This window comes from Gekko japonicus, unplaced genomic scaffold (assembly GCF_001447785.1).
Source record: "Gekko japonicus isolate JY-2015 unplaced genomic scaffold, Gekko_japonicus_V1.1 scaffold266, whole genome shotgun sequence".
In the NCBI taxonomy this organism is placed as follows: domain Eukaryota; kingdom Metazoa; phylum Chordata; class Lepidosauria; order Squamata; family Gekkonidae; genus Gekko; species Gekko japonicus.
Genome location: NW_015166428.1, coordinates 497,730 through 521,715, shown reverse-complemented (window position 1 = coordinate 521,715; position 23,986 = coordinate 497,730). Strand labels below are relative to the sequence as shown.

The 23,986-nt window shown below is 45.6% G+C and overlaps 1 protein-coding gene across 1 annotated transcript in view; it reads right to left on the bottom strand.

The window, feature by feature from the left end:
- Positions 1-23,986, bottom strand: part of FBN1 (fibrillin 1) — a 250,030-nt gene that overhangs the window by 129,122 nt on the left and 96,922 nt on the right. The window contains exons 9-15 of the mRNA XM_015411782.1: positions 15,634-15,759; positions 10,622-10,780; positions 10,410-10,568; positions 7,862-8,032; positions 5,166-5,318; positions 4,368-4,487; positions 2,132-2,257 (exon numbers count right to left, since the gene is read on the bottom strand). Of these exons, the coding sequence (XP_015267268.1) occupies positions 2,132-2,257; positions 4,368-4,487; positions 5,166-5,318; positions 7,862-8,032; positions 10,410-10,568; positions 10,622-10,780; positions 15,634-15,759 (1,014 nt within the window). The remainder of the gene's footprint in view (positions 1-2,131; positions 2,258-4,367; positions 4,488-5,165; positions 5,319-7,861; positions 8,033-10,409; positions 10,569-10,621; positions 10,781-15,633; positions 15,760-23,986) is intronic.

Sequence of the window (23,986 nt, the reverse complement as noted above, 5' to 3'; positions counted from 1 at the left end):
CACAAAATCAGCAAGCAAGAACATTATTTCTGCAACTTACAATTGGCTGTAATTGTGCTCCTGGTAGCATGAATTGCATTTGCTGTGCAAACATGGCTGCAGCTGTCTTTTGCTGGATCAGGTTGTTGCGTCCATTGATTTCGAGTTGTGTTTTTAAGTGCGGTGGAGGATGAAGGTATTTGCAGTTCTCTCGAGTGCAGCGGCCCTGGAGCAGGGGGAGGGAACACACGTCAGTGAGTAGAGTACCCCCAACAGTAGAAGGAAATGGATTTATTAAAACATTTATATCCTGTCTTTCCTCATGGTTCAAGGCAGCTTACAAGAACAGCTAAAAACATTTTCAGGTAAAACCAAAAATAAAACAGCAAACCCTGACTCTCCCTCCTCTCCCCTCCTTAAGAGATGCCTGCCATTCAAACCCCCTCAAAACCCTTGGCAAATGGGCAGGACTTGCACCACCTCCTGAAGATCTCCATGGAGGGGGTCCCCCCTCACCTCTTCAGTAAGCCCACTCCACAGAGGCAGACCCATGGTGGAAAAGGCCCAGGCTCTGGTGGACCACCCTAAGTGGTGGGATAGCCAACAGATGGCTGCCTAGCAACCATAGCTGGTGCACAGGGACATGCACGGAAATCACTCTTCTTTGGCCAATTTTACTTTTCACTTACATTCGAAGTCAGACAAAAATAATTTATGATTTTTTAAAAAATGTTTATCTATCCCAAATAGGAATTTTGGCATGAAATCTTTGAGCTGAATCACTGAGATAACATTCTGCCAAAAAATGTTTCTATGACCAGCACTCAAAATTCTTTTATAACGAAAGAGCAGTTCATTGGAAACCCTTTCAAGGACTCTCTCTCTCTCTCTCTCTCTCTCTCTCTCTCTCAAGGCTAAGGGGCCTAGGAGGTAAAATTACATCAAATTATCCTTACATTTTATCAAAGAGACACACTTCTTTAAGAGTCAAAGCATGAGCTGCAATAAGATCCTGTCAGGGATATTGTTAAATACATAATAAAACTAGGAATGCAGGATGCCACATGCAACTAGAACAGCTTCTTAAGGACATACCACTCCTGTGACTATGATAGGAGGAACACACTGTTTTTGTTGCATGCATTTTACATTGCTGAAACTGATGTCAAAGGACTGTTTTGTTTGATCAAGCTGATCTTGTATTAAAAAAACTAAACTGAACTTTGACTAATAGGACTAGCATACTGTTCCCTCTAAACTGAGTTAGTGTGAGCTAGCTCACAGTTTTATAGCATCCAGCTCACACATTTTTGTCTTAGCTCAGGAAGGATGGCTCCAGAGCAAACTAACCTATGCAGTAGCCAAATTGCTCGCTCATACATTTAATGCCAGGAGCTCACAAAGTAGAATTTTTGCTTCCAAGACTCCACAGCTTAGAGGGAGCATTGATACTGACCTGGTGGAAATTCAGCCTGTCCACCCCCCACCCACCCCGCCTCTGCCCAAAGAAGGGAACCGGAGGAGGCCAGCCATAGCTGACATGAAAGTCTTCTTGTACCAGCAGGTCACATGGACGCATGAAGCTGACTTACACTGAATTAGACCACTGACCCATCAAGGTCAGTGTTGCCAACTCAGACTGGCAACAACTTTCCGGGGTCTCAGGCAGAGGTCTTTCATATCATCTACTTCTGAATACATTTACAACTGAAAATGCTAGGGACTGAAGGTGCTGGGAACTTCTGCATAACAAGCAGATACTCTATCACTGAGCCACAGCCCCTCCCCTCTCAGGTCTGGTGATACTCCCTGACCTCAATATTCCTGATCTTGACCAACTAGGAGACACTCTCTTGATAACTACGGACCGCTCTCCCAAGAGAGTGCTAAATCTGACAATGCACTAAATCCGACAATGATTTAGTTGACACCCCTTTCTTGGCTCTCTCTTCTGTGGAAGAACTTCTTGGGGGGGGGGAAATGCTACTTGGGATTGGCAATGGGATCCAGATGCATGTTGATAAACTAAATTTGGGTCTTATTTAAAAGCTGCGTCCTTGGCTAGCAAATCGTACAGAAGAACAAACACACATGTTCTCACAAAGGCACAGGTGGATGGAAAGGCATGTGTAAAGGAGAAGGGGACCCTGACCTTCACAGTTTTTCCCATCGGCTGTCACATGGAAACCAGCATTGCAAACGCAGTGGAAACTGCCATCTGTGTTTATGCACCGCCCATTGTTGCATATACGGCCATTTTGCACGCACTCATCAATATCTGAAACAGAACAAAACAGTAGGGTAAATCTCATTCAAAACCTAACTGGCATTTTCCATTGGTTGCACCTCTGTGCAGGAAGCAGCATGTGAGAGATTGAAACACGTGCTTTAAAAATCTCTCCCTCTGGAATCAAAACGACACTCGAGTGCATAACTGGCTGTATCAGGAGTTCTGAAGATGAAAACTGAGCTTACCATCGTTAGCACATTTGTTCACACTGCTGGGGGTTTAAGGGGCATTGAAGAGTCCTGTTGCTTGTGGCAACAGCATACCTGGCTGTTTGGTAGTCCAAAGAACAGTCAAGACATTTCTTGCTTTTGCCACAATAATCTAATAAATGGGGATCAACTGAACATTTACTTATTTTGAATGCTTTTATCCTCACCTTGCCAAAAGACCTTGCCTGAGACAGCTATGACCCAAATGAAATAGTTTAAAATGGATTAACAAAATGCCAGCAATAAAATTCACAGCACAAAAACTGCAACAGGAAGACAGGCTGTAGACAGCATGTTAAAATCCCTAGGTGTGGGTAAAAAAGCAATCTAAAATTATGTGGAGCGTTAAGCACCACGCTAAAATCGCATCATACTAAAAGCCTTGTGGCTGTAGACAGCATGTTAAAATCCCTAGGCGTGGGTAAAAACTAAAATTATGTGAAGCGTTAAGCATCACACTAAAATTGCATCATACTAAAAGCCTTGCACTAGCTACATCACAGCTTCAAAGAAAGCCAAAGTGACTAACAGAGTGACACAGTCCCTTATAAACGTACCAGTAATTTCATCATCAAATACCATCGTTGCCTGCTTCTGAAATTCTTGAAGAGCCCAGTACTGCTGGCCAAGTGGCCTGTATCAACTTCTCCCTCCCATCTCTGTAACAGCACAGCATACCCAGTTGCCTGATTATCTCTGTCCTGAGCATTTTCCTACCAGCAACAACTAATGATCTGGAACGGGGTGGGTGGGAGGGGACACAAAGCAAAAAGATACTGGGACACAAGGTAAATTGTGTCATACTTTCTGGGTGGGCGTGGGGGAACTGAATGGATACCTAATTCCTCATGTAAAGCAAAATTCAGAAAGCAGATTTGTAAAAAAGACAGGCTGTTGCCCACTTTGGCGGTCACATCCTGCCCTTTCCTCCCTTTCCGACTCTTCAAATTAGATCAGAGGTTCTTGTTTGTATATCCTTGGCCCATCTTCTGAGTGCTCCACTGTGAAGCGGTTTGTGAGGCTGTGGTCATTTCCCTAGAGCCAACAATCCAACCCCAGCACTGGTGGTTTTCTTTCCAGGCTTTCTGGCAAAAGGGCACTGCAGTTGCCGAGCCTCTCCTTTGCTTGCAGCCAGTGCTGCTTAGACTTGTTTTCTCTAGGCTTTGTCTTTTAATTCTTTGTTTCTCTTTCAGAGCTTCTTAATCCTGCAGAGATTTCTAGGCGCTTTCCCCTATGCTCGTCCTTTGTTACATTTTTTTTTTAAACCCAGAAGTACAATTCCCCTAATTACATCTTCAGGCTTCAAATGAAAAGTCAGCAGAAGATAATCACTGAAATCTGACTTCAACCACAATTTCATTGTACAACTATACTTAATTCTCTAGCCACATACGCAGTATAAAATAAATCAGAGTTTTCTATCTAGGATCAACTCTCTCTTTCACACACAGCACTGCGGTAATGAAGATACCAAGCTCTTGATTCAGAGAAATATATGTCCTCAAAGTGTCCAGATGCTGCAAAGGGGCACATACGGTCCACTACTGTTCTACAGTTCCCCCCCCCCTCATCCTGATCTTCTTAAATCTAGCTTTGATAGTAAGGTTGGTCGGCATATGCACGTACATCATTTGCAATGTAACCCTCACCAAAGTTACACATTGGCTTCAAGGGGCTTAGGAGGATCTAACTACTCTTAGGATTGCACCGTTGATCTTTCATCCTTTGGAACAGTCAACATCCATCTCCCGTTTTCCCATCTACGCATACTTGTACTGTATATGACAATGGATTTTAATTGTAAACCACTTTGGGAGCCAATGTAAGTGAAAAACAGAGTCAGTTTATTAATCACATTAAATAAACAAATAATTTACAAAGAAACATACCTCTGCATTCTGTTCTCATTAGGGCACTCTGGTAGCCAGTACGACACTGACATATGTAAGATCCTTGCGTGTTTACACAGTCTCCACCAATACAGGGATTTTTTTCACACTCATCGACATCTGAAACATACAGAAAGCATTTTTTTCCTTCAATGAGCCATTAGCTTGGCAGGCCTGGAAGGTTCTCTCAATAATTTGTTTTACATAGGCAAAACAGCTGTACAAAAATTAAAATAAACTGTGTTATGCAACACTCAAACTTCAGGAATATTTATTTTCCTCATCAATGTTGTTCTATGTTATACAACATTCTTGTTGGAAAATTCCACACACCAGGTCTGGGAACATACACTACAGTGTTTCCTTAGACAAATAAGGGCTTATCCGGGTGACCCTCCAAAACACACCTCAGCCACACTGTTTTCTTTTACACTAAACTTCAAGGAAGTCCTTAGACACACAATATCGAGCCTCCACAGAACGGAAAAGACGAACACATTTCTGCACAAGATATTTTACAATTTTATTTCTGGACTATAAAAAAGAGATTAAAATAGACAGGCTAAGGGACGTGCTCTGCTGGGCTTGAGAAGAGGAGCAAACAGCCTTCTCAAACAATCTGTTAAGAACACCAAGAAAGAAAAGTCCCCATGAATCAGGGTGGCGGGAGGCAGCTTCACTTACGCTAATGATTTTAAATCAAACTATTTAAGAATAAATGATCTATTTGGCGGGGGGAGGTATTTCAGTTGTAATTTTTTTTAAGCTATGGAAAACAAGGAGGGAGAAATCACATACCAATGCATTCCCCTCTAAGATCCAGTTCAAATCCTTTTTTACATTCACAGCGATAACTCCCAGGAGTTGGGATACAGCGTCCATTAATGCAGAGGTTTTGATATAGCTGGCAGAAGTTCACCCGAGGTGGAGTGACATTAACTGGTAAAACACCTGAAATAAAGAATTAAATAAGAAGAGGTTAAAATCCTACCAAGCACAGTGATTTGAACTGTATTGTGACTCTCGCTGGGCAGTGGTGTAATGTTACAGCACCGTTTTCTCTTGCTCCACAGCCCTCACTCTCACACAACTGCCCTTTAACCACAAGCAGAGTTCTCAAAGCCACCTCAAGATGACAGATTTGTATGTAACAAATCTGAAACTAAAGCATACCACTCTGCTGCCATCTCATGCAAGGCTATGTGACGTCCAAGCAGTGCCATGCTAGGAAGAGTCACACCCTCTGGAATCTGCTGAACTCCACAGGCTTCAAAAGTGTAACACCCCTTAAAGGTAAAGGTTTCCCTTGCTCGAAAGCTAGTCGAATCCAACTCTAGGGGGCGGTGCTCATCTCCATTTCCAAACCAAAGAGCCAGCACTCTCCGAAGACTTCTCCGTGGTCATGTGGCCAGCATGACTAAACGCTAAGGCACACAGAATGCTGTTACTTTCCCACCAAAGTGGTACCTATTTATCTACTTGCAATTTTTTGCTTTCGAACTGGGGCCAGAGACAGGAGCTCACTCAGTCACATGGCACTTGGGTCTCGAACTGCCAAACTACAGACCTACAGCTCAGGATCTTAACCTCTGAGCCACCACGACCCCTTAGGATCGCACTAAAAGCCCACTGCGTATCCATGCATAGTTTAGACCATGCCTACTCAACCAAGGTATGTGCCTTGGTCCAAGGCTGTGACTTAATAGCACAGCACACACTTTGCATATCGAAGTTCCCAGGTATGAACCCCATCACCTCCAGGAAAAGGATCTTAAAGACCAAGTGTTGGGAAAGACCCTTCTCTATCTGAGATTCCCAAGAACTGCTGCCAGTACTGAGCTAGAAGGACCAGTGATCCAACTAGATATAAGGAAGTGTCATAAGTTCATGCTCGATTTGAATCTGCAAAAGTGACTTAGTTTCTCAGTATGCTCTAGGCTCCAAGTGAGGTGGGAGACACTTGTAAAAGAGGGCAAAATATTTAAAATTCTTAAGGACCAGAATTATATATCAGAAGCCCACATCAGCATTCTAGACACTGGCACAGAAGGGGGAAAAGTCAGTGTGATGCAGTGGTTAAAGTGTTGGACTAGGTTCTAGGTGTCGCACGAATCGTATGACCCCCTCCTTGCTGCCGCTGGACCCGGAGCGTGGTAGGCGCTCAGCCACCTTGAAAGATGCCCTCTGGGACAGCAAGGGCTTCAGACACCTGTGGGGGAGGAGGTTACATCACCACCACCCTTGCACCCACTCCGGCTGATCGGCCTTCTCTCTTTCTAGGCATGGCTCTCACCGGTTCCAGGTAACCCTCCTTGGCTCCTTTCTGCTGTCCTGCTTTTATTCTCTCCCTGTTCCACCCGACTTCCCTTGTGCTCATCCCTCCACCCGCCTCCTGTGGCTCCACCCCCCTATTTGGAAATGCTGAGCCCTGGGCGTGGCCTCGTTTCCAGTTGCCTTCCCGGGGTCGGGACGGGGCCTCGTCAGGCTGTGGTGCCCTGGACTGTGGGCATGCCCTCATGCCAGGCCAATGGCTCTCTCTCCCCTGGCGAGGGCTCCTCCGCTCGCTCCGCCAAGGGCGGCCGCGACAGAGCACAAGGAGAATGGCGGTGGTGCTTCAGTGGGGCCGAAGTTGCTTGACGGTGTTCCTTCAGCCCTTCCCAGCTTCCAGGTGGGTGACATGGGGCTTGGGGACGGAGCTTTGGGCAGCGGCAAGGTCGACAATGGGGGGGGCGGGAATTGCCCGTCATCGGGACACTGGGAGACCCAGGTCTGAACTGCCACTCTGCCACTCTACCATGCATGGAAGCTTGCTAGATGACCTTGGGCCAGTTACTCTCTCTCAGCCTCACCTGTTTCACAGGCTCATTGTGACTCTAAAATTGACATGGGCAGAAGGTTGTAAGCCACCTTGGGTTCCCACTGGGGAGGAGAGCAGAGTACAAACCAGGGCTTTTTTTTATAGAAAAAGCCCAGCAGAGACTCATTAGCATAATAAGCCACACCCAACAGAAGGAACTCATTCGCATATTAGGCCACACCCCATGCCTTCCCTTGGCTTGCCCAGGTGCCCGGCCCTTGGACAGGCCGGGGAAGGAACATTTAAATGCCTCCCTGATCCTTCCAGGGCCCCCCCTGCCCCGCCCACCATGGAGTCGCTGGGGGGGGGGGTTGCTCTCCAGGCCTTCCCTGTGTAGCCATGCATGCAGAGGTTTTGGCTGTAGTGGGCGTGGCCAGCTCTGAAGCCAGCCAGAACTCCGTTCCTGTGCGTTCCTGCACAAAAATAGCCCTGGTACAAACTGAGTAAAAACAAATAAGTATCAGACATGCTTAGGCATCAATGTGACATTTTCGAGCAGGCGATCACCTTGGATTTTGCACAAGCTACAGTTAGTGTTAAAAAGATGAGGAAATCAGTTACAGCCGTCAAATCCACTTCAAAAACAGAGGATGAGATGTAATAGTGGGAAAACATAGAATTCTGATTTTGTTTTTACCTGGTGGTCTATAAGACGGGACTGGGAATTCTGGTGGATGTACTGGTGGAGGATATATGTCAGGCGGGAAGATCCCGGGAGGAATGCCAGGGACTTCAGGAATACCAGGAATACCCGGGATTTCTGGCCTCACAGGCAGAGTACCAACTATACATAACTTGCGATATTCCTCTGAAAAAAACACAGACAAGTTTACTAGTTTATCAGAATTACAAAGCAACCTGCTGTAATGCTGCAGCTTGAGGCTCGAGGCGAGCTCCTCCTCCTTTCCTCTCACTGCGTGTGCTCGCTTGCTTGCACACGCACGCACGCACCCCACGCACAGACAGCGATGAAAAGCAGCAGTACCAAACTAGCAGCAGATGGACATGCTGCTGCTGTATAAAGGGAGGAGGGCTAGAAGAAATGGGGGTCACCACGGATGCCCCACTCAAAGATGCCCTGGAACCTGCACAGGGTTTATTTGCTACTGCTGTGTTGATAAAATGGAAACCATTCATACCATTGAATTTCATTAAGAATACAAAGCTGTAATTTTATGCAACGTGGTCAAGTAAGTTAAACATTTTCTAAGGAAGTGTATTATACATCCTTTCAGTTCTACTCCAAAAATAAAAATGTGTTTATAGCTTCAAAGACTGCAGGAATTTTATCTCTCTTTAACTACAGCAAGATACCAATGTTTCTGCTGCACAGTTCTTTTCCAAATGCTTCTTAATATAATATCTTGGCTCTATCAGGCAGGAAGTAGATGGCTGGCCTAGGATTCGCTGTAATACAGATACCAGGAATGGTAAATGCACAGCATTGTATCGACTGTGCTGGCTTCCTATTTGCTTCCAGGTCCAATTCAAAGTGGTGGTTTTTGCCACTCAAGGTACTTAATGGCAAAGTACCAGAGTGTTGCCAGCTCCAGGTTGGAGAATTCCTGGAGATTTGGGGGGTGGAGTCTGGGGAGGGCAGTGAACTTGGCGGGACACAAAGCCACCCTCCAAAGCAGCCATTTTCTCCAGGGGAACTGACCTCTATAGTAATTCCAGGAGATCTTCAGACCTCACCTGGAGGCTGGCAACCCTACCCCAAATATGGCCTCCTCTCCCATGAACCCACGTGAGACCTGTTAGTGCTGCCCTCTGTGGCTGTGGAACTTTCTGCCTCTTGAGGCTCAGCTAGCCCGCCCCCTTCTGGCCTGCTGGCACTCTATATTTAGGTTTCCTTAAGTGCTGCTGGCTGGATTCTTGTGTGTATTTATTGTTTTGGGGTTTTATTCACTGGGTTTATTCATGCTACATCCTTCTGTTTATACTGTTAATAATTCACTTTTTGTAAGCTAGCTTGAAGAAGGAAAGCAGGACACGGGCATTGTAAATATAAAAAAAAATTAGTAAAGTAAATGAGCCTTGTCATTTCAAAATACACATTGCAGTTCTCCCAAGGGAAATTTAATTGACAGTTTCCTGTAAAGAGATATTCCCCCAAGTATCACCTCAACACTGGGAGCAAGTCTTAGCTCAGAACATCTACTTATCAAATGGCATTCCCAAGTTATAAATCGTTCACATAAGATTTCACAAGAATATGCGTGTTACATCACAAACATCTGAAGAACTTCCATATTTCTATTGGCATTTGTGGCAGGGCAATTTCTACATAGGTAAAAAAGCATTAATTGCCTGTGAAATAGTTAGGCAGCCTTCTTTTCCCCAGGGGAGGGCTGTGGCTTAAAGCATCTGCTTGGTATGCAGAAGGTCCCAGGTTCAATCCCTGGCATCTCCAGTTAAAAAGACCAAGCAGTAGGTAATGAGAAAGATCTCTGCCAGAGACCTTGGAGGACTGCTACCAGTCTGTAGACAAAACTGACCTTGATGGACCAATGGCCTGATTCAGTATAAGACAATTTAATGTGTTCATGTCTGTCCTCTTACCTTTATAAAGGTAAAGGTTCCCTTGCTCGAAAGCCAGTCGAATCCGACTCTAGGGTTGCGGTGCTCATCTCCGTTTCAAAGCCGAAGAGCCAGCGCTGTCCGAAGACGTTTCCGTGGTCATGTGGCCGGCATGACTAAACACCGAGGTGCACGGAACGCTGTTCCCTTCCCACCGAAGTGGTACCTATTTATCTACTTGCAATTTCTTGCTTTAGAACTGCTAGGTTGGCAGGAGCTGGAACTAGAGATGGGAGCTCACACCATCATGCGGCACCCGGGTCTCGAACTGCTGAACTACTGACCTTCCACAGCCTGCAGTTCAGCGTCTTAACCACTTGAGCCACCGCAGCTCCTCTTACCTTTATACTACATTGCTTACTGGACGTATACTCCCTGTAGTTCAGCATCCTCTAATCATGAAATCCAGTTTCTGTGATTTAGCACTGTTTCTATTTCATTGTTCTTTAATTTGCGTTTTATCGCATTATTCATGATATACACTGCAGTACCTTTACTGTGTGGTCTTTTCTAACTCTGCCACCCATCTTGAGTTTTCAGCGAGAAAGGTAGGAAACAAGGGAAGAAGCAAATAAACAAACAAAGAAAACTGAGTGGCACCATACCTGTAGCACGGATGGGACACATTTCGGGGGAAGTGGTAGCTCCAGGAGACCAGCATCGCCCTGAGTCGCAACAGCACTGTATCTTTGTTAGCACCTGCTGGAGCTGGTTGCCGCAGCGGCCATTGGTGAGGGTAGAAAAGCAGTAACCTGGACGCACATCTGTGAACAAGGGATGAGACAGACACACATCAGAGCCATTTAATCAACCATACCTGTAGCACGGATGGGACACATTTCGGGGGAAGTGGTAGCTCCAGGAGACCAGCATCGCCCTGAGTCGCAACAGCACTGTATCTTTGTTAGCACCTGCTGGAGCTGGTTGCCGCAGCGGCCATTGGTGAGGGTAGAAAAGCAGTAACCTGGACGCACATCTGTGAACACGGGATGAGACAGACACACATCAGAACCATTTAATCAAACAGTCTTGTAACTACAGCGAAAGCCTGTAAAAAAAGTCAGGAACCCTAAACTGAACAGCCAAAATATAAGGAAGTTGGAGATACAGAAAGAGGACAGGGATTTTTTTTAAAAAAATATGGAAACGACAACACAGTGCTCATCCCATCCACCCACCCTGCCCAGTGCGAGACTGGCCAGTAGGTTCTTAAGGACCTTTGTTTTTAATTATTTAAAAAATGGACTGAGAAGGTAGGTGCAAAGGAAAGTTTAATTCCTCTAAATAGCAATGAACGTAAATTGCTGCCTTCACACCAGCAAGTAGGTGCTGCTGTTAAGCATAAACCAGAGATTTTTTCTGCAGATCAGCAAGCCTTGAGCCTGGCCCTGGTAGCAAAGAGGATTGAAATGGGAGGCATTGGCAGTTGGGCAACTTTATCTTCTAGACTGCTAATCTGGCGTTCCTCCAGCCAATATTTTGTAAAGTTGTAAACCATTTTGCAGCTGCAATTAAGGGGGTTGGGGGAGGAGATTAAGGGCTATTTACGTGACTGTATGAATAAACCTTTAAATGCGGCATATGATGCCGCCGCTTGTGGGTTTTGACTGCAGTTGAAGGTTACTGAACAACAACAAGGCTCTTCCGTCTGAGCTCAGTCCATCAGGCATCCACCTAGTTTTTCCATCAGCCCTGGCTTCCCCTGCCAAGGTAATGACTGAAAAGATGCAGGCTGCGAGACAGGCAAGAACAATACAAATCAATTGGTGCCATCAGAACTGTTTACAGACAAATGGGTTGGCTCCGTATCGAAAAAATGCACCTGGCATGCGCCGTATGGAGAACATGATGTACTCATAACTTCTCTTGCTGGAAAAAAGAGAGATGTTCAGCAAAGAACTGTCTTGACTGGGGTGGCGGAAAGGAGAAAAAATACAACTGTTTTAAAAATCTGCAACGCGATCTAAAAGTTCTGAGCAATTCTTTCACAATCTGTCTCTTTCATGACAAGCTTACTATAACAGGCCATAGTGTGATCGGATGCTGAGCAATAAAACAAGTCAGTCTGTTTGTAAAGAAAAAAGGCAGCGTCAAATCTTGGGAGGAAAGAACTGCAGATGTGACCACTCTATTGGCAGGCTATACCCGCTTAAACAAAGTGATTTCTCAGCTATTGGCAAGGACCCTAGGAACTGAACCAGGAGATTCTGAGGGTCTGACCTAGCAGACTCTACGCACTCAGGTCTCACAGCCTTGTTTAAATGTTTAATATCCAGCATCTGTCTCCTGTTCTTACAGGGGTCTCCCATCCAGTGAACAGATCAGACCCACGCTTTGCCAGCCTCAGCAACACAGCAGCATCAGCTACCTGTTGTCTGTTCACTGAATTCAGTTCAGAGCAGGCTTGGGTCTGATCAGCACCCCCTCCCCAGATGGTTAAGAGCGGTGGACTATGTGGGTGCATGCACGTAGAGCATTATCATCCATCCTCACTGGCCTTGTAATGTTTCAAAAACCTTCAAACCCTGTTTTGACCACATGTAACAAAGGGAGAAAGGAAATCGATGTGTATAACCTGTGGACACCCCTGCTTCTGAGCACACTACTTTAGATCCTCTTAAAAGGTATTCTTTGTCCCCCAACCCAAGTCCCTGAGCTTGATTTGCCTAGATACCCACAGTCTCTGAAAGCAGAGTAATTACTGGTTTTCCTCCCACAAAACAATGCTGGAAAACGGACAAATCAGTTGTGAGTGTTCTTAACATGGGACAAGAAATAGAGCTATTTTAACAGCAAATATATATTCTAGCCAATATGAGCTTTAAGTCTGAATTACAGACACTGAAAATGCAAAAAAATAAGTAAAAGCAATTTAAGACTTGCCTTAGCATCATAACTAACATGCTGTAACTAATTCCAGACTAGAGGTTTTGGCTAGAACCTTTTTTTAATATTGGAAATATGAAACTTGCAAAACCAAAGTATTTGTAGATAATTAATACTGCTTTGCATTTAACACATCTTGTTTTGAAAAACAAATGACACAAAGTTAACAGTGGCTTATGGCCTGGAATATCACTTTCATTGTTTCTTGTCATCGCTTAAACACCCAATCATTTAAAACCATAACGACTTCAGTCTGGAAAGAGGAAGAAAGAAACCATGTTGGAAACCTGTTAAGAATTCTATTGCAAGGGGCACCATGTGTAAATTAAGAAAAAAATGTGGGCGGACTACATTGGATTGCAGGGCCAGGGCTCTATCAAGACATTTTGCTTCTTCAAGCAACTATACCATGAAGTCAGAAGGGATCGTGTACAAAGTTTCAGATGATTAGGGAATTAGGAGAAAAGGCATGTTAGCTCAAAGTGGAGGCAGTGGACAGAAAGGATGAGAGGCATTGTGGGGAAGCCAGAGGAGGCCTCAGACAGTGCCCCTTCTGGAGTCACCACTGTCCCCATGGAACTATCAGCATCAGCCTACAGAGGGCTAAAGCATATTTTAAGAGCTACGGATCAAAACAGCTTTAGAGTCCTGGAAAGTGGGTTGGGCAGGATCTAAAACAACAGAATTTGGGCTACAGAAATTCTGTAAATCAAGTTCTAGGCTCTTTGTTTCCAAACATCATCACTTTGCAATATTAAACAGGACAGAATGAGTGCTTTACGTCATACAAAGCAAAGTAACTTTTTATGTTACAATATATGCATTTTTTACAAAAGGAAGCCAGGAAATTTTTATTACAACATACTCTCTGCAACATCTAAACTACAGAAGACATTGGAAACAGCCCTCAACATACTTTATATTTTTAAAAACGCTTTCCAAAATGAATCACGTCCCAGAGTAAATCCATTCCAGATTTCTAAGAAAAAGTAAATTTTACAACAGCAGTTCTAATTCCATGTCGGGTTTGCACTCCCTTTTCCCCTCAAATGAACCCTTTTGACATGCAGATAGGCAAGAATTTGCATTGGGGACTGTACACAGATTGCATTTCAAACACACCACATACACAAACTGTCCAGACTTAACAAAAGAAAGATGTTAGGTCACAAGAGAGGGATTGTTAATAATCCTTTCTCTTTGTTAAAGGGAGTGGTTATTACTTCCTGCCTTCTTCTCCCCTGAATACTCTTTTGCTTCTCATTATTATAATACATCTGCTTGCCTACCCCAACATCCAGCAGCCGGGTGTATTACATGAGTACAACCCCTCACTCTCACAGGCTGTTGAAGTACAACTAGAATGTTACAGGTTGCTGCAAGTGAATTTTAAAATGCATATGTGCTTTGAAACGCAACTTGCTTTTCAACCACAATAACTCTATACTTCAAGAACAAACAAGTTAACATAGGGGACATTCCAAAACAGGTTATCTGATATGTATTTTGAGTGCACCTGTGACAATTCCACTAAATGGAAACTGTCAAGGGAAATCAAATGACATCATTCTGTGAAATAACGGAGCTGTTTAGGTATTGTCTAGCCCTGTCACCTCTGGATGCAGTGGCGATCAACAGCAGGCTCATGCCCTTTTAAACAAGTGGGTACAAAATCTAGGATTGATCTGGAAACCCACATTTGAATGAACAGCTATTTCCCTTCTTGGGTATCCACAGTTCTACAGTCAGTTAGGGGGAAGGGGGAAGTTCAAGAGCCGAAGCCCTGCTCCAGTTCCACATCACTTAAAGACAGAAATAAGGTCAAGAACTGCTTTTTTTTTTTTTAAGAAGAGAACCATGAGAAGGGCATTTTGGGTCACAGAAAAGCTTTAATACAAAGCTCTCTGCCCACAACAGATCATGCTGCCCTAAGACCTGACTTCCAGTCACCTAACCACTCCTGTCCATCCGTGCCCCCAAGCCCTTCCCAACTTCTATTACAGCATCTGTGTACTACCTCTCCCCACTTCTGTGGACTGAGTGCTTCTAGGTTTTTTAGCAGTCTTGCTTTTATGTGTATTGGTGGCATAAAAGGCATACAAATCACTCTGTCTTTCATTTTTACCCTGACATTCTTCAAAGGAGCTCAGAGAACGTGGTTCTCACCTCCTCTATCTTTATAATAACCCAGACAGAGAGGAAGGAAGGAAGGAAGGAAGGAAGGAAGGAAGGAAGGAAGGAAGGAAGGAAGACTAGGGCTGAGTTCAGACTGGCAGTTTGACCCAATATAGGCACGTTTCACAAACGGATTAAAGGGGCCGGTTCACACAGCCACAGCTGTCAGGCATTCCCCAGCCGTACTCAACCCATCCTATGACGATTCCCTACCACATTAAAAAAGTACCAGGTGAAAGCCATAGCAAACCCTGGAGGGCGCGTTGATCCCGCTTCCCGGAACTGTGCACGCTAAAAGCCACAAACAAGCTGCACTGCTGCACCTATGCGGCTATGCGCATAGGCGCATGTCGCCGGAGTGAAAAAAAAAAGCCACTTACAGGGGCAGGCCAACAGTGCGAATGCTCCCTTGCACCTCCTCCCCGGTATGCTCCCGCATTAGTAGGTGCAATGCGACTGGGAATCCCCAGCACAACTTGGTCCGGGTATTTTTGCCCCGCCTCCCTCATGCTTCATACTGCCAGTCTGTCCTCAACCTAGGAATGCCACCAAATGAAAAGCAATACTGAATTCAGAATTCTAAGCTTTACTTTTGATACTAAAAATAGAAGGGGATGTTTTTAGCCCACAGAGTCATCTTATTTCCACGTTACAAATAATTTTTTGGAAGTAATTTAAATAATTTTGAGGCTACCTACCTCTCTTCACAGAGAGACACACATGGCATTTTAATTACTATCACTACTATGTGAGTAGCTCTTTACTCACCTATACACCTGGAACCATCTGGTGATGTGTAATATCCAGAAGGACATTTGCAAAAGTAACTGCTAATTGTGTTGGAACACTCTCCCCCGTCACAGATTCCAGGAATGGTACTGCACTCATCAATATCTTCGATAGAAAAGATGGAGAGAGAAGTCTGATCATGGTAATCATAGTAACAACATCAAAAATGGTAGCATTAGTTTAAGATTTTTAACAACGTGCATGAAAGCTATTCTTGTGAATACCAGCCTCCTCTTATTCGACAACATACACACCACATAAGAACACTCATTACCTATGAAATCCGCAAGTCCTCTGGCCTGGAAATCAGGCACAAAACAGAAAAGGACATTATTTAAAAAAACCACACACGCCCTACAACCACATTTGATTTCAGCTCTCGTGATTTCTTTATCTTTTTTTAGATGTTTAAAATTTGACAATTTGTGTTTCGTACAACCAACAAATACACAAGCATGAAACAGCTTACAAAGAAATAACATAACAAACAATAATTAGAGTAGAAAGTAAATAAGCAATACCAAACATCAGATCTTGCAACTTATAAACATCCTTAATATGGCTTCTCAGTTTTAAGTTTTTTTTGGGAACTACTCCCACCTCCATCAAGAAGTTCAATATCATTGGCCACACTTCTACAAAAGCTGAGGAAGGATGATCATTTACAAATCGATTCATCTTATATGTAATACTTTCCATTATGTACATCTCCTATACCTTACGTTGCCATATATGAAGTGTAGGTACATTTGGGCATTTCCAGTTAGCCGGTATAGATGTTTTGACAGCTATTAGAAGGTACGAGATCCACCCTTTCCTAATACTTGGGACTGTGCTATCCATCCAATCTTGCATCATATATCACCAACACCACCACTGCAAATTCAGTAAGGCTTGGTCAAGACCAGGGGTGGCCAAACTGTGGGTTGGGAGCCACACACGGCTCTTTCACACATATTGTGCGGCTCCTGGCAGGGCGGCTGGGAAAACAAAGGGGTGTTCCCCTCCTTGGGTAGGCTTGAGGTGTGTGTGTGGGGGGGGAGCAGAGAAAGAAAGCAACTTTAACTTTAAATGTGTTCTTAAAGCCCCCCTCCCCCACCAGCCAGCTTGGAGAAGGCCTTTGTCTCTTTAAATCCCTTCGCCAAGCTGGCTGGCATGGGGCGTGTGTGTGTGTGTGTTGGAGAACACATTTAAGGTTGCTTTCTTTCCACCCCTCTCTCTCTTTCTCTCTCTCTTAGACAAATAAATACAATCAGCAAATAAATATCATTATCAATATCCGTTTTTACCTTTTGTTTTTATTTTTGGCAGTCTCAATGTTAATAAAAAGCAACTTATTTTCAACTTTAATGGGAAAAAAGAAAAGATTGACTCTCTTGCTAAAGCTGAGCTGTTTCTGAAGCAACATCAAAGTCCAGTGACAGATAAAGGAAAAGCAGAGGACAATAAAGATACTCCAAAGAAAAGTGAACAACATGAGCCAAGCAGTGACAGTTCCTCATCATCTTCTTCGGTATCAATAGGCAAGATCTTTGATTCTGACTCTGAGTCTAAACTGGGGCAGCTGCTCCCAGATCACACAAGGTTAAATTCCCATGGTAGAGGAAGAAGAAAAACTCCCCTTTGAAATTGTTTTAACAATGTTTATGTAAACTACTCAATCCAATACTATTTTTACTGTATACTTCATTTTTATAAATTTAACTTTGATAATGTAATTTTAAGCATTAGGGAATTATCAAAAATCGAAATTAGACCATCAATGATCCCTGCCTACTCTGTATTTTAGATTGTAGTTTGTAGTAGGTAGATGTAATGATAAAAGCAATAAAATATTTTTTTATAAAAAACAAATTTCCATATTTATCAATTAAAATGTGTGTGTAATATTTGTTCACTAGGAGCAAAGCCCGTTGTGGAGGAAGACAACGAGCCCTAGCACGGCGCGACGGAGGCACCCCCAGTCTCCCAATCTCTTCCCCCGCGCAATCCCTGGAGTCGGGGGGCGAGGGAGTGGCTGGGTGACCTCCAGCAGCCTCAGGGCCGGCGGCGCACCGGCCCCCACCCTGTGAGAGGCCAGCCAGCTGCATGTAGTTGGCGGCGGCAGGACTGGGTGCGGCCGGAGGTGGCCCCCGTGCCCTGGAGTGGGCAGCGTGGCTGTCGTCTGGGTGCAGGGCAGCTGGGAGCCTATAGCAGGGCTCGGGTGAGGGCGACGGTGGCAGGATCGGGGCGAGCCCCCGCCTCCCCACTAGAGTGGCTGGGCTGCCCATCATCAGATCGCATGGAGGCTGGACCGACCGTCGTCAGATCGCATGGAGGCCGGGCGGCGATGCGCGTTCAGACGAGGGTGGCAGAGGCAGGCTCGGGCCATGGCCCCCCAGGTGGTGCACGTGGCTCATCCATTGTTGAGCCGCATGCAGGCCGGCTGGCTATGTGCGCTCGGGAGAGGACGGACACGGCAGCTGCATGGGTGGTAGGGCGAGACTCTGCCACGGTGTCTTTGAATTGCGGGGCACGTTCGCCCTGGCGCCGCATCCTTGGGCGGCCAGCCAGTGGCCAGCATCCCCGGCATGAGTGGCGGCTGGCTCAGGCTACAGCTGAGGGAGCGCATCGAGCATGGCCACGCCAAAGCAGCTTTCTCTTCGAATCGCAGGGCACGTTCACTCCGGCGGCGCCTCTGTGGGCGGGGCAGAGACCGCGGCCAGTGGCCAGCGTCCCCGGCGTGAGTGGCAGCTTCCTCAGCCTATGTCTGAGGGAGCGCATCGAGCGTGGTCACCCCAAATTAGCTTTATAATATAGAGAGATGTTTTGCAGCTCTCAAACATCTGACATTTATTCTATGTGGCTCTTATGTTAAGGAAGTTTGGCCCTGGTCTAGACCAAACAACCATCATGGATACACCTTTGTTTTCATGTGTCACATTTGTTCGTTCTAGAAAGGGCACCATGTACATTTGGTGTGAACTTGCCATCTCAGGAAACCACCTCAGGAATTCTACAATGTAAGTAGTTGCTTGCTATTTTTTTATTTCTGCTTTCATATAATCAAATATTTTTAAAGAAGAATTCCACAATGATTTCATGTGATCTCTTTAGCTCATGGCAACTAGGAAGTTTGCATGACATGTTCTGGGGAAGGAGGCTTTGGGTTGTCCCTTCCTCTACTGAGTTCTGATTCCAAACCATCTAAAAAGGACAGTGACTATTGACCCATCTGTGCCTACGTCTCTCTATGAAAATGCTAGTGTATCTACAACTTGCTGTATAAAATGAGGAATAATTTATGAGATACAGAAACTCTGGAGCCAGGTATGCCACTTGCCGGTTCTGGCAGGCATTCTCCCACTGGCTGGACCCTCCCCCCCGCCCCTGCATCCGGCATGGCAGGAGAACAGTGTGTGTGCGGGGATGACATTGTATGACACATCAGCATCATATCCAGGCAAAAACCTGGACATGATGTCATGCCCCTGCCACACACCTAAAGTTCCCAGGAGTGCCAGCCTGGCATCCCTGTCCGAAGCACTGGGAAACATTTAAAAATCATACCATGCAATTACATATCAATGACTGCATGGGTCGACACTTGTGGCAGGTGCTCTTGCCAGATTTCACACCACCACCTGGAATATGACAACTTTATTGTTTGGCTCAGCCCTCAGGCACGAAGCACAGAAGGATCCATGCTCTCTGTCATACTGTCTTTTCAAGAGGAAACCACAAAAGGGCGGGGGGAGGGGGGAACCCAACTAGGGTTGCCAGGTCCATATTTGTCCCCAGCAGGGGACTTTGGGGGGCATTTTTGGAGGGGGTGGTGCATCCCCAACATGATGATGTCATGTTGGGGACATCTTGGTTCCAAGCCCTGCCCCCGCGGGGACCGTCCTGCCAGCTGCGAGCCGCAGCCAGAGGGCCCTGCATGCCCGATCTCTGAGTGGCATTGCTGTTCAGAGATCGGGCATGCGGGGCCCTTTCCCACTGACTGCCTGCACTTAAAGGGTTCCCTTTAAGTGCATGCAGAAAGAGGGCCCCATGCACCTGATCTCCGAGTGACATTAGTGCTTGGAGATCAGGCACGGGGCCCGCAGCTGCCCCATCTCCCTCCTCTCTGTTGGGGCTTGGAGGCGGGGCTTCCCACACTGGCCAGATGGCCAGCAGTGGGTTGAACCCCCCAAAAGCGGGTAACCCCCGCCAAACCAGGGGGTCTGGCAACCCTAAACGCAACCTAAAGATCAAGTTAGGAACCTTAAAGTTTTGAGCAAGTAATACATGAAATAAAATACAACTATTTCATTTCAACACACAATGGAAATAGAACAATGGCCAAGGACAGGTCTAACGGTGGTTCATAGTCACCGTCTCTGATGAGCGTGGGCTCCTCAGTATACGTAGGCTGATTTCTAACTAGTTTTTGGAGCTACACTTTTTCAGTGACTCAAACACAACCTGCTTAGCCTCAAAAAGATATTTTATATTTATATTTTTCTCTCTGTGTTAGTACAATTTAGACCACTGAAGAACACCTTTGGCCCTGTGGTTATTATAACTGTGTAACCATTATTGAGATCCAGTATTTATTATATGTGCAACTTACACTTGCTGTGGTACACGATTTTCTGAGCTTTTATTTGCATTCTATGTATGTTGTTTTTAATCTTAAATTAATCATGCACGGTGTAATACATAGTTGTATTTTATTTCCTGTTTTAGCTGCTCAGCACCATATGCCCCCTTTCCAATTTATTTGATCTATAAGATTTATTTGTTTCAATGTTACAATGATCAATTGAAATCCATAAAATCATCAGCCTTAATTCACTAAAATCATCAGCATTTAGAACAGCAAAGCGCCTCAATGGCAGACAGTGTGGTCCCAGTCTGGCTTCCAGGATCTGCAGTCAATGGGGGGGGGTAGGGTTGCCAAGTCCCGCAAACTCACCGGCAGGGGAGGCTCCGACGGGTCCAGGAGCCGGCTCCGGATGCACCGCCAGCATGTCAACGGAAGTGACGTGTGACGTCGCTCATGTTGGGGGTGTGGTCCAGATCGTCGATCTGGGCCACCCCCCCAACGTGAGCGACGTGGCCGCGTCACCTCTGGTGACGCAGCTTTGGAGGGCGGAGTTCCCCCCGGGGCCCGATTCCGCCACGGCAGAAATCGGGCCTCCAAAGCGGGGGTTTCCCTGCCCCCCGCCCCCACTTGGCAGCACTGGGGGGGGTCTAATCAGAATGGATGCCCGCTGCCTCAATGAAAGGCCTGGCGGAAGAGCTTCGTCTTGCAGGCCCTAAACCTTTTCTTTTCTCATCTTTCTTTTCACTGGTAATATTTGAATCAATGGGATTGCATGCTCCAGGCTGGCACCACAGTTATTTACCACTACCAAGCAGGGCCACCAAGAGAAGTAGTTGTATTTGGGGTTCTCCCCACATGATTAGCTTGCCTCAGGTGTTACCAGCAGCAACCTGCGCAGGGTTTAATTTGTGTTTTCACTGTGTAACAAGTGAAATAGAAAAAGATGAGAGCACCCATGATCGTGTGCATAGTGAATTTTCCTCAAGAGAAAAATTTAAGAAGAAGAGAGCCCCCCCACACACACACATACACTGGAATTGAAAGGAAATGAATTCCAGATCAGAGGGTGGCGTTTCTGATTGTATGTTAAGTTTTAAAATAATAGAACTGCCATAAATCACGTATGAATTCAGAGCCTTAACCTCACCATAATAAAAGAGCACATGACGTTTTTAATGGGCTTAGTTTTTGTCCCATGAAGCAAACGGCTGGAAAGTCAAAAGCCAGATTTGCCGTTACCTCAATGAAACCGGAGCACTTAAATGTTGACGGTGGTATTTATATTAATGTCCACAGCAGTATAAACAGTGATATGCTGTTTGGGTTAAACTCAACCCTAAAATAAAGCCTGGGGATTTTGCTTTCAATAAGGTCAGGCACTCTGTAAATAGAGGCAACACTAATTTGAAGATAAACAGTGGGGAACTTGAGTCAGAAAAATACTTGAATGGGAGCCCATTTGCAACCCTTCCATTAATTAGGTTCACACCAAGTAATCTAGTATACTGAATTTTCTTGCTGGTTTTGTAGAATCCTGAATTCCAACAGTCAAAAAGTAACCCAGAGCTGCATTCTGTAATAGGGCAATGTCCTCACAGATATGAAGAAAAAGCCCCACTTGACCACTCCAGGGCTGTTTTCACACTGGGATCTCCCCCAGGAGGGACACGATCTAGCCCCCCACTTAATTTAGGAGTTCCACACAACACCATGCTCTTTCAGAGCATGGCTCAAGGGGCTCCCAGAGCTTTTCTTGTTAAGTCAGAGCAAAGAAGAACCTCTTTTGCTTTGACTCAAAGGGGGAACAGTGTGCTGGCTGCAGACAGAAACTCTGTGTGAAAGATCTGCCTGGAACCAATCCTGAGGGGGGCAGAACTTAGCACTACCTTCAAAATGGCGAGGCTCAGCTCTGACATCCCCCCCCCTCCAGCTCTTTAACAGCTCCATAATTTGGTTGTGAACCTCAGCTGAGCTGTTGGGGGGTGTCAGGGGGTGGCACTGGTACCAGCCCTACCTGATATTAACAGGTGAGTGCTTTGATAAGCAGGAAGGTGGTGGGGATGGGCAGTGCTAGCTGGAAGCAATGTGGGGACAGGGTATATGGATGCCGTCCCCACGCACTTCAATCCACCTCACAAGATCACTGTCTCTGAACTAACACCATCCTCACCATCAAAGGTCAACAGCCTGAAAATACAGACCAGAAATTAATAATGGCAACCAGAAGGGAAATCCTCAGGTAAACTATTGGTCTTGATTGGTTCAGAATACCACTGATTCCATCATTCCCCTGATGTTTCAGACTCCCTGAGAGTTTCTGCTCAGGGCACAAAAGCAAGACTTGTAAACTGCAGAACGCATTCCTTGAAATCTAAATTTCTTTCCATCTCACATGGATACATGAAGCTGCCTTATATGGAACCACACCGCTGGACCATCAAGGCCAGTATTGTCAAGGTCAGTATTGTTTCCTCAGTCTCCTCCTCAGGGACTCACCTACTTCCTGATACTTTTAAACTGGAGGTGCCAGGGATTGAACCCGGGACCTTCTTCATGCCAGGCAGATGCTCTACCACTGAGCCATGGCCCTGCCCCTGCTGCGGACACCTGGGTTTCCTGAGATGCTGAGAATACCTGCCGGGAGGCCGAGCACATGGTGAAGGCTTGGAGCTAGGGTGGGAGGGAGCAGTCCCCAACCAGGTCTCCTGCTGGGCAGCCCCACACATCGGGGAAAGCCCTCTCAGAAACTCCAGAGCTCACACGATTCTCTTGAGTGTTCTCAAAAACTGTGTTCACATTATTGTGCTTTTACAGGATCAACACACTAATAAAAAGTTCCTAATGAATGCTTCGGCATTCTCTCAATCTACACCTCTGTTATAACTGCAGAATACCTTATGAGTGGAGTAATAACCATAAACTGCCTCACTGAATGAAGGACTCTTCACCATTGTTGCAAGAAACTGGCTTCCTAGTAAGAGTCTGTCAGACAGAACTTCCATTCATTCCACTCAAAGCTCTGGTACAGCATGTGCTGCTCAAATACAGTTGGTTGCCCCATATAGTACTCAGCCTATGAGAGCTTAAATATAGCCCCTGGTGCTGTTTGCTCAGTTTATGACGTAGAGGAATTCAGCTTCGGAAGCACAAATGTTTAAGGAATATCCAAATCTGCAGCATCCCTACTACTCTCAGCATCCTTGTGGCCGGCTGACACACCCACCAGGCTAGAGATTCCAGGCTCAGGCAGATGTGAGACACCAAAACGAAATTTGTTCAATTTCACATACTTCAGCACAACTGGATTCTCAGAGCTGAGCTGCTCTTCTGATTTGTCCTCGAGGAAGGAACACTTGGAGCAACGTTTGAGGAGGCAGCCGCTCCTACCTTCGGCCGTCCTTTTGCCAACAGCATTGGCAGACAGCATGAAAACTGTATTTGTCTGGGGCAAAGTCTTTGCAAATTGGTTTACATAAGACAATTTTTTTAAAAAAAATTGCACTTGTTGTTTAAAGGTTATTTGAGCAGCCCGAATAGCCCTGACTGGACTTAGTTTATCAGAGCTCCGAAGCTAAGCAGGGTTGGCCACGGTTAGTACTTGTCTGGGAGATCACCAAGAATGACCAGGGTTGCTATGCAGGGGAAAGCAATGGCAAGCCACCTCTGGTCTCTTCATTTCATGCAAATTCCATGAGGGGTCGCCATGTTGGTTACAAACTGGCAGCACTTGATGATGATGATGATGATGATGATGACAATGAT